Below are 11176 nucleotides of genomic sequence, written 5' to 3'. Positions count from 1 at the left end.
GTATCTGTGTGAAATTCTGCTTCTTAATAACACAAGTGCATGCTGCATTTTGACTCCTGCATAGATAAGAAGGATTCGGATCCCGAGGATGTCAGCTTTTACTTCATTTACCAGAAAGACAGGGAGGAGCTCTTTGGCCAGGATCCATAACAACACCTTTTTGATTGTTCACAAATAGCTCTGTCTAGTCCAAAAGCAGAGTTACATACCTTCTGTGAATTAGGAGAGACAGGACGTGCTGTGCAGTTTGGCAAGTGTTTAGTGAAATCTCTCTGCTGGAGTCAGCCCTGATTTTGCTGGAATACAGTAAATATTAACAAATTCCTGTAGATTTGGAATACCTGTATGTGTATTCTCAGACCAAGAATGCAGGAATGCTGGGAAGTGTGAATTATTGCCCGTGGAGGTGCTCTTGTCTTTGGAAAATATTGATCGTCCTTACCCTAAAAACTTTCAGAGAGCATCTTTGATGTACGTTTGGGATGCCAAATTTCTTACTTGAGAACCATGAAGCGGCTCCAAAAATCTGTCTCTTTTCCAAGTTTGCTCTACCTAAGAGGATCAGACAGAAGGGCTTGTTCCCCAACTCTGCAGCTGAATTTTTAAAAGGAATAGTTGAGCTCCCCATTTATGTACTGGGTAGTTATTTTTCCTGAGAGTTACCAGCCAGGCAGGTTTCACAGGGCAGTGGTTAAGGGACTATCCACAGGTCTAAACCACGCTAAAGATTCATGTTCAGTACTTCAGGAATGTTGTTGCTGCGTGACTCTAGTGCTGCTGTCCATGAAAACTGTGGTTTAGGGAAATGGGGTGACAGAAAATGCGCAGGAGCCATTTAGCTCCTTCTCAGGTTTAGCTGCAAGTCCTTGAGACCTGTTTTCTTTGTGTTCCTTAGGAGCAGCGGATCACTGGATGTGTTCTGCCTTTGTGCTGAGCACACACGTGTTTCAGGGGGCTGTTAGATGCTGCCAGTGGGGTGAAGCCCCTAAGTGATGGCTCATGAAAATGCAGACGTGTATATGCCAAGGTAATGTGAGATTTAAAACAATAAACCTGCCTTCCATCACAGAAGGAAAGATGACTCCGAGACTTAAAATCCTGGAATGATTTCGATTTGAAGGGACCTCAAAGCTCAACTTTTCCACCCCCTTCCATGGCTTCCATGGGCAGGGACCCTTCCACTAGACCAGGTTGCTCCAAGCCCCATCCAACCTGGCCTAAAGTGGGCCCAAATTGGGTGATGAAGAGGCTGCAGAAGGTTCTCCAGCAGCAAATGGGGATAGCACTGCTTTCTGCAAGGAAGGTGGCCTGGGGACAATCCATCTCTCCAAGGAGTCACTGACTATCACAGCAATAGAAATTGCTTTTACCCAAGCGAGAAGCTTTAAGTTAAAGGCTGGAGAAAAACAGGAAAACAAAAAATTAAGGAACAGTCTGATTTTTGTTGAGTAAAAACACTTGTAAAATCTTCTATTGCACTCAACAGTGCTTCAACAACCTTGTAGCAAATTAGATTAATAGGTGTTGATCTTACAACTTCGTCTCATTATCCTCTGCTACATTAAAATCTAATTATTTATTCCCACAATCGTTTTCTTTTACTCCTGGCTTTTTACTGGTGCTGTTGGTGACACAGACGAGCTGCGGCGTTGTCTATTCCTGCAGTCCGTGGGCAGCAGGTGGGACAGCGTCTCTCACAAATAACCTGCAGCTGCTGTTCCCTGCACCCTGCTGCAATTAAGCCTTCATTAGTAACTGGTGAATAACTCTGCTGTTCCTTGCTCCTGGCCGTGATCCCTCCCTCCCTTAAAAGGAAGGCATGACACAGATAAAGGTGGGGCTTTGCCAGCTCGAGTATTTCAAAGCCTTCCTCTCTTGGAGTCATGATTGCAGAAGCAGTCCTGGGGCATATTCTGGAGACTTTGGTAAGTCTGTGCTACTGATCAAATGTTGATTTTTCTGTCCTTAAGAGAAAATACTTTGATTTTGCTGAAATTGTGGGAGCGGCTGCAGCTGAAGTTCGGCGACATCCTCTGCTGTTGGCGCGGTTTCTTACAAAGCCAATTTTGGGAATTGTTAATGCAAATAGTGGTTATGTTTATCTGGAAGCTTCCTGCGAGTTAAGCTGGTGTTGCTTTTCCGGTTGCAGGCAAGTTTTTAAAAGCCTCTTAATTTGTCTCTTTAGAACTAGATTTTAATTTTTTTTTTTAAAGTCATCTCAAGCCGAAGTTTTCCTTGGAATATGCTCCTTGAATTGCCGTGGAAGTTACAGTCTTACACTTTAGAGGATTATTTTGGAGTTCATCTAATGGTTATTTTCCCCAGTATGTGCTGTTTTAAGAAAGTTATGCTTCAGTGCCTTAAAGATTTTCTATATTTAATTTAATGGGTTGGAAATGTGATAGAAAAAGAACTGTTTGCCTGTTTCTTGGACTGCAGCTGTGTCACATCTTTTAAAATCTGTATAATTGCTGTGTTATCTCTAACACTCACGGCATTGCTCACTGGTATCAGCTAAACACTGTGCTATCAATGAGGCTTTTCAGAATTTAAAATTAAAATCCCAGGTTTTCAGGGGGTTTCTTTGCACTCTCGCTAACTGTTTTAGTTTGTTTGCTGCATGTTTGCTCTTATCAATTATTTACAAAGGCAGCAAGGCAAACTTGAAATCCTGTAGCGTTTGGAATTAATAATTTAATGCCCTTGTTTCCTTTTAATCTTCTCTCTGTACAGTTATGTCCATAGTCACTTTTCTGGTGTTAAACTTTATTAAACAAATCAACAATGCAAGTAAAACGGTCGATAAATAAGTTGCGTCGACCCAGACCTAAACATAATTTCCCTCCATGGGGCTTTTATCTTGAATTACAGCTTTAAAACCATCTTTATACTGAACATTATTATATGAAACATTAAGAATTGCTTTCTGGGTTGTTAGGAAACTAAGAAATACCTCTCCCAGTGCAGAGTTGCCAGTGTCCTTAAACCTCAGGTTTCCACCTGTAACAGCTGCCAAGTCCCAGTTTCATGGAGTTTCTTGCTGCCTGTGACTGTCAAGGTGTTTTTTCATGTCTCTGTAATGTTTGCCAGTTTTGAGCTTCTCTGTATTTTGTGTACAGCTTCCCTCTTCTCCTTAGTATCCTATTTGACAAGCCTGCCCTGTCAGAGACATCCTTTTTGGAATAAACATTCCTGCATTCCTCGTACCCTTATCAATTACTGGCGCTGGCCAGGTTTGGGTCCCTTATTCTCTGTCAGTCAGGTTTTCCTCCTCGGTCACTTTTGGATCAGTGCTGAAGAGATCACACAACAGAGGGGTTCAGAGGAAAGGGAGTGGTGGTTGTTGTTCTCTGGGCTGAGAATCCCGAGTACCTGTGGTGGGGCTCTGTGGAAGGTGACTCCACCACTGCCCTGGGCAGCCCCTTCATTCTGATGCCTGACAACCCTTTCAGTGATTAAATTTTCCCTAATAACCTATTTAAGCCTTCCCTAGCATAACTTGAGGCCGTTCCCTCTCCCCCTGTCCCTGTTCCCTGGGAGCAGAGCCCGATTTCCCCCCCGGCTGCCCCCTCCTGTCAGGGACTTGTGCAGAGCCACAAGGTCCCCCCTGAGCCTCCTTTGCTCCAGCCTGAGCCCCTTTCCAGCTCCCTCAGCCGCTCCTGGGGCTCCAGCCCCTCCCCAGCTCCGTTCCCTGCCCTGGCCCCGCTCCAGCCCCTCAGGGTCCCTCTGGCCGGAGGGCCCCGAGCTGGACACGGCCCCGAGGGGCCTCAGCAGGGCCGGGCAGGGGACGGGCCCTGCCCTGGGGCTGTGGCCACACCGTGGCTGGCACAGCCCAGGGGCCATCGGCCTCTCGCCCACCTGGGCTGGTGTTCAGCCCTGTCCCCAGCACTCCCAGGGCCTTTTCCAGCTGCTCTTGCCCCAGCCTGGAGTGTTGCACGGCGTTGTTGTGCCCCAAGGACAGGAGCGGGCCCTTGGCCTTGCTGAGCCCACGGATCCCGGCTGTGCAGATCCCTGCAGCAGATCCACAGCCCAGCAGCTTCCCCAGGGTGCCCTCGATCCCCTCATCCCCATCACTGATAAAGATAAAAATACGAAACAGGACTGGGCCCAGACTGGGGAACAGCACTGGTGTCAGACCACCAGCTGGGTGTAATTCTGTTCCCCCCTTCTCTGGGCCCAGCCTTCCAGCCGTTCACTTTCCAACCTGGTATTTTTGCCTTTTCTTGGGTTGAAATTACTCCTGTTCCGTGCAGAAGCTGGGAAGGAGGAAGAGGGCTTTTCCTGTGCTCTTCCATCACTTACCAGTGATAGAGTGACACAGATCCTGGGCATGCTGCAGAATTTGGGGAAGTAGCTGAGGGCTTCTGCAATGCACAGTAAACAACACCGAGTCAATCATGCACCCCCTCAACACAAAATGTTTTAAAAAGGACTTTTGCAATAACGATAACACATAAATACACATGTTTTTGTGGAAACTTGGCTTTTCATACTGCTTTGGGGGCTTGCTCACATCACATTCCATCATTCTGTTTACAGCTGCTGCTTCCCACTGCCTGTGCCATTCCTACTGTGTTGAGTGCCCCAAGGAAATGTTCACACTTGCTGGTTCTTGGCTCTCAGGAGTTCTGTGTTTACAGGGTGATGCTTCAGTGTTGCTGTGCCTGGGAGGGATGTTCTGTGTGCCATGCAGTGGCAGTGTCACCCCGCAGGCAAACCCAGAACACACAGCCAGGGAAAAGGCAGGAGAGAAAACAGTGGTGGAAGCACAAGTAGGCTCTGAGCTCCCCGTGTTAGCTGGCTGACAGCTTTTCTTTCAGGAAAAGGCCTTTTCCAGTATTATTTACAGAGTAACACGAAGGGAGTTGAAATATTTTTGTTAGAATAAATATGATTTTGTTCTGTGCTTTGCTGCAAGTGCAGTAATGCTCCTTCAAAGACAGTGATTTCAACACAGGGATCGGCTTTAGAGGATAGTTGAAATGTTTGCTTCCACAGATCGCTTCCTGGCTTTTGTATCCAATATCCTTTAAATCCACTGACTGTTCAGCTTGCACGTGTTGGCTGTGCTTGTTCCAGGAGTGGAATCAGAGATGGGTGCTGCTCCTCTAGGCTCCTGGGGTCAACTGCTTTAGCACTTCAGTTTTTCCTCTGTGCCTGAAATGGTTCTTCTTAGTATCCCCTTTAATTTGTAAATACATTGGATTAAGGACTGTTCATGTATATAAGCACAGAATAGTCACATCCTGAGCTTGCTCATCAGAGACAAGAGAGTTAAGATACAGGAATGAATTGAATGGAATGTCATAAAAGGTCTGTTCCTTTCTTAAAGCATGTTGACTTGGAGCTCTTTTGGAGAGGGGAAAGAAAAGTCTCTTTGTGGTATGAAATAACAGAAAAGATTTTTTTTTTTTCTGAATTTTTGTTTCACATTTTAGGACTAATACCCTTCCTAATTCTTTATGTTGGGTTCAAATAACCTCTTCCTTGCCTTCCTAGGACGCAAGGTGTCCTTGCTGTTGTCTAGTGCTCCTCCATCTCCCCCTCTGCCATGCTTTTCCAGGTATCCATGGGCAGCATGAGACACCGAAGAAATGGCAATTTTGAGAGTTCCAGGCTCCTGTATTCCAGCATGTCTCGCAGCATAGACGTGGCTTGCAGCGATGCTGTGAGTACCTGGTACATGCTGGTGTCTCGGGATGGGCCGCGGCGGTGGCGAATTCGGTCAAATCGGGAGCAGGATGATGGATTTGTCACTTTTCCCTTTATGGAGAAGTTTTCATAGCCAGTGAGCCTCAAGCAGCAGCTGACATGGTGAAACTTCAGGGGTGTGTTGTGTTCATTTTGCACCCTGTAGCTCTTTATTGTGCTTTCTTTGTCACTTCTGGTTTGAAATCCATTTTCATGTCAGGAGACAGATTTGTCTGCATAAAGAACCACCCCAAGCTCTTCTCGCAGCTTGATGGCCAAGGCAGACAGCATATAGTTGTGTTAAACATCCTTCCATGCCTGAAGGATTTGCTGATCCCAGCAAGTGCCTGGCAGATTCCCTGCTCCTGATGGGCTTGCAGAAGGCCTGATGGCTGATTTTAGGACTTCAGCAAGTGCTTCAACCTCCTTTTATACTATTTTTTTTTTGGTCGTGCACAGTTGTGACTTCTACTGGTTGAATGCGTTCCCTTCTATTTTCCTTGTTTTGGATATAATGCTTGTTATGTTTTTCCTACTTGGAATAACTTCTACCAACGGGTAAGCTAAACTGTAGCTGCTTGTCTTCCCTTTGTGTCCCGAGTGAAGTCTTGCCCCGCAAATCCAAGCTGTGCTTGAAAGCAAACAAAAAACTCCCCAACCCTTTATCAGCAAGTGAGAATTTCTCGTTGCTTTCTTAGCTCAGAGGCACATTAGGGATGAATTTGCGTTCCCCTGGTGTGAAAGCTTCTCTGGGGAGTTTCAAGGTTAATTCGAGAGTTAATGGTTAAACAAGCTGGAGAGACTTCCCGTTCTGCTGAGCTCCCATAAAGGAGGACTTGAAGTTGTTCTGGGGTCTTTGTGTGTTGAATTAAAACAGCCCCTACTCTGAAGCACGTTACTGTCTTCCCTTGTTTTATCTTTATTTTTCTTTATCATTGGGAAGACTGTTTGCTGTAGTGTTTTAAGCAGTGTCTTTGTGTTCAAACTGACTGTGCTGTTATTGAGGTTTCTTCTGTTTCGTGACTTACCAGAAATAAACTTTAAAAAATTGTTTTCCAGGATTTGGTCAACTTCATCCAAGAAAACTTTAAGAAGAGAGAATGTGTTTTTTTCACAAAGGACACCAAGTCAATGTAAGGAGATACTTTTCTCTTGTTTCTCAAGAATGGGGGGCTGGAAGATGAGGCTCTTTCTGTCTGCAAAGGCAAGGAGTAAAGTTCTGGGGTTTTTTTTTGTTCAGAGCCTGGATCTAGCAGTGCAATCTCACCTTGGTCCCCTTGTTTGAGTTACTCCACAAGTAACTTGATGCAAAACTAGGGACCTGATCTTGCAGCAGCTCTGTCACAGGGTTTAATACCAATTCCCCTATTTGAAGCATAACTGTTGCAATATATAGGTGCTTTTAAGGATGCAGCTCTGGTCTTGGTGTATGACAAGGTGTGTATGTATCAGAGGTTTGCATGATTTAAATTTTCCTTTTAAACCCAAATCACAAATTTCATGCACAAGCCTTTACACAGACACTAGGTTTAGCTCAGGCTGATGGTCTCAGAAGGATGCAACTTCCTGAGGGTGGTCATCTGCCTCCTCTAAATGGCTGATACTTAACACCACTGCAGGTTGCTTGAGGCAGTCAAAGTAAAGGAGGAAAATCCATTTTCAGGCACAGGTACCTGTACAGTGCTTGTTTGAGGACCATAACATTGCTTTGGGTTTTTGTTTTTGGTTTTTTTTTTTTTGGTCTCAGGAGAAAAGTGATCAAACTAACACAGCTGCAGAAATCCTAATACTGAGCTCTCTGACCTCGCTCTTCTCTGAAGCTGGGAGGAAAAATGCCTCAGAGAGAGGGAGGGAAATTAGTCTCATTTCAGAAAGTCTCCCTTAGGGTCCTCCTCTGCCACCAAAAATGGGATGTCTGGCAAAGCACCAACGAAGGATGGAGCAGCTGGTTCTCATCAGCTTCTCTTCCTGCAGGCCCACTGGGAAAGGATTGCAGAACTTGCTGGGTTATTTTTGTCTAGATATTTTTAAGGTAAGCTGCCTTGATTTACAAGTTACAGCAGAGTAGGAAAAACCTCTGTAAAGGAGACAAGCAATTACCCCTCCTCCTCGTTCCTCGGAGGAAGCAGGAATATGAACTATGGAAAGCACTTCATGGATAGTGCTGCAGCTTTTCCTAGGAAAAGAATTCTCCTAACCTTCCCAACTACTCGTGCTGCACAACCCAAGTGCAGAGTGTTCCTGCCCTGCTGCAGTTTGTGTTGGTGAGGAGAGCACTGGCAGTGCCTGCATACCTTGCCGTGCACCAGCCGTGTGCTGGGCTGGGAACAGAGCAAACGGCCTGGAAAAGCTGCTCAGATACCTGAGGCCCCTTCCTTCTTGATGTGAATGAGTGTCTTGGGTGTGCTTAGATAGCAGCCAGACCCTGAGTTGGAGGGAAAACAACTGCATGTAGCAATTAGAGGATCAGAGACTTGTTAATGTTGGAGAGGACCTTTAAAATCAAGTCAGCCCAGCACCATCACTAAACCCTGTCCTCAAGTACCACATCCATGTGATTTTGGAACATTTCCTGGGTTGGTGACTCCACCACAACCCTGGGCAGGCTGTACCAATACCTGACAACCCTTTCCATGAAATTTTCTTTTTTCCTGCTATCCAATCTGAACCTCCCCAGCCACAATTGAGGCCTTTTCCTCTTGTCCTGTCACTTGTTACCTGGGAGAGGAGATGCAGTGAACTCATCCTGTGTGGTTAAGAGCACAAAAAGGGAAAGAAACCCCTCGTACACCTCGGGTTAGCAGCAGGTGAGGTCACTGGTGCCACGTTCTGGTTTGATTTCTTCATTTCAGTGCTGAGTTGTAGAGTGTAGCATTATGCTGCTGGTGACCCTTGGTTTGGCACTTAGGTAAGGCCCATCCAGCAGTGCCAGCTCATCCCTCAGCACAGCCTGGTTCCCGAGCTACATTCCTCTTCACACTGCTGGGCAGAAGCAGGTTATGGGGGAGGAGGCAGGATTAGGTGCTGCTCTGCTTTGTCAGGTGGCAAATCCCAGTAGAGTCCCAGACACAACTGCTTCTACAGCTCCACCTACTGCTTTCCTTGCTGTCAGAGCTCACTTTCCCATGTTCAGGATTCCTCAGGGGTCTCATGTCTATTCACTCTTCTTTCAGGGGCAACTTATGTAAATGTGGATACCCTGAAAATCAGCACATAGAGGGCACTCAGGTTAACACCACTGAAAAATGGAACTACAAGAAGCACACGAGGGAGCTTCCTACCGATGCCTTTGGGGACATTCAGTTTGAAAACCTGGGAAAAAGAGGGAAGGTAAGTGGATATATTAAGGAAATTCACGAGGCCCCTGTTGGGTACCAGTGGGAACTCCTCAAAAGCAAGGAAGGCAAAAGGTATTTTATTCTAATGGCAGGCAGGAGTTGAGCTACAAGGGACACAAGCTCGTTTCTCAAGCTCTGAAGATAGGTAACAAAGGTTAATTTCTTCTCGTGTTATTTGCTGGTTAGGCTGGTGATGGGAGTGAAAAGTGGTGGTTGTGTTTCCAGGCATGGCAGGAGAATGGGTGAATGAGGGTGATATTCAAGTAGTATTTTATATCCACATGGACCAGCGTGCTCAGGCCTATAGCCAGTTGAATATTGAGTATTTCCCAGGGTGCAGATGAGACAGTGACAAGTTCTGGAGGGATGTAAGATAGCTGTGGAGCTTCCAAAGTTTTAGTCCATTTGTTGTGGTTTTTTTTTTTTTTCCTCGTGCTTTTGCTTGGAGTGGGGACAGCGGAGGTGTGGGAAGAAGAAAATAGCTGCTCTTGGTGTTTTTGATGATGTATACTGATGCTTGTGAGGAGTCACATGTGGCTGAGCTCATCTGCCTCCTCTAAATGGCTGATATTTAACACCAGTGCAGGTTGCTTGAGACAAGCAAAATAAATGAGGAAAATCAGAGCCTGCAATGTAAATTAATTTGGTTTGTTTTATGCAAAGTAGCAGAAATAAGGCATTTCAGTGGGAAATGAGACTGAAAGTTTCAAATCACACTTAAACAGATCCACGTACTTCACATATTTCTTGATATGCACAGTTTAGCTTTGTACTACTTTGTTGTAAGTTGCTGTGTGACTTCATGGGAACGAGAAGTGCTTTGCTCTGTTGTAATATTTCAGACTTCTCAAAGGTTCGATGTTCTTTCCTTAGGCTGTGTCTTCCCCACTTCCAGCTTTGGAAATCAGTTCATGTGCCCATAGTTGTTTCTTGAGGACTCTCAAGGCCGCTTTGCATATTTCAGGGCATATATGTTTGTTCAAACACTGCTTATAGGTCTCCCCGTCCATCCCATGAGCACGTTGGCTGGAATCACATCTCTATTCCCTGTTCTCGTTCCCTACACAGCAAGGCACCTGCTGCTCCTTGAAGATTGCCAAGTGTTTTCTGTTGATTGATGTGCAGCACGGAGGGCTTCAAACTCAGGGTGACCTAAGAATTGCTGTCAATTACCAGTGAGGGATGGGAAGTTTTATACCTTGTGCTTTTTAGGACAGATGAGTTTTTAAAAGTTCTGAGCAGAAATGGGATGTGAACAGACCCATAAAGAGGTTTGAGGGAGAGCTGGTGGTGCTTAACCCTGGAGAAGAGATGGTTCCAGGGAGACCTTAGAGCCTCTTGCAGGGCCTAAAGGGGCTCCAGGAGAGCTGCAGAGGGACTTGGGGCCAGGGTCTGGAGTGACAGGACAAGGGGGGAAGTGGCTTCCCACTGCCAGAGGGCAGGGATGGATGGGATCTTGGGCAGGAATTGTTCCCTGGGAGGGTGGGCAGGCCCTGGCACAGGGTGCCCAGAGCAGCTGGGGCTGCCCCTGGATCCCCGGCAGTGCCCAAGGCCAGGCTGGTGGATGGGGCTTGGAGCAACCTGGGACAGTGGGAGGTGTCCCTGCCCGTGACAGGGGTGGAATGGGATGAGCTTCAGGGTCCCTTCCAACCCGAACTGCTCTGGGATTCTATAAAATCTCACCCTCTGTAAGTCCAGCTTTGGAGCTCTGTGTTTCTGCTGTGCTGCTCAGACCCTGTAACACCCACGAGCATCGCAGTCACTGTGTTTTATGTTCTGTGAGCCCAAACCCCAAAAGGGCGTCTCTGAATCACAGCCATGGTGTGGGAGCAGCATCCAGCTGCACCAGGAGATGGCAGCGTTGTACTTCGGAGGAGGGAGGCGGCTGAGCCGAGGCGTTCAGCCGCTGGAGTGGAGCTGCCAGGGTTTGCTGTGGGCAGGGCTCACCAGGTAATTTTCTGGGTAGCCTCCCTCTCATATGGGATCCTTTCCTGAAAAACGGAAGCTTCTTAGGGCAGAAGCTGTGGGAGTCCCTTAGCTCTCCTGCATAGCTGCTGGAGCCTGCTCAGCATCCTCTGTGATGCCCTAAATGCCTTAGCTCCTCCTGGGAGCCTGTCCTGGAACACATGAAGGTTTTCATTCAAGTT

General features: G+C 46.7%; 1 protein-coding gene across 1 annotated transcript in view; it reads left to right on the top strand.

The window, feature by feature from the left end:
- Positions 1 to 5551: 5551 nt before the first annotated feature.
- Positions 5552 to 11176, top strand: part of TRPM8 (transient receptor potential cation channel subfamily M member 8) — a gene marked incomplete at its 5' end in the record, with an annotated part of 33878 nt that continues 28253 nt past the window's right edge. Inside the window, 3 exons of the mRNA XM_082284565.1 lie at positions 5552 to 5668; positions 6751 to 6824; positions 8865 to 9021. Of these exons, the coding sequence (XP_082140691.1) occupies positions 5552 to 5668; positions 6751 to 6824; positions 8865 to 9021 (348 nt within the window). The remainder of the gene's footprint in view (positions 5669 to 6750; positions 6825 to 8864; positions 9022 to 11176) is intronic.

Source organism: Coloeus monedula (genome assembly GCF_965178545.1).
Source record: "Coloeus monedula genome assembly, chromosome: 7".
NCBI classification, from domain to species: Eukaryota; Metazoa; Chordata; class Aves; order Passeriformes; family Corvidae; genus Coloeus; species Coloeus monedula.
Note: the sequence above shows the minus strand (reverse complement) of the source record. Positions and strands in the feature narration are given on the sequence as shown.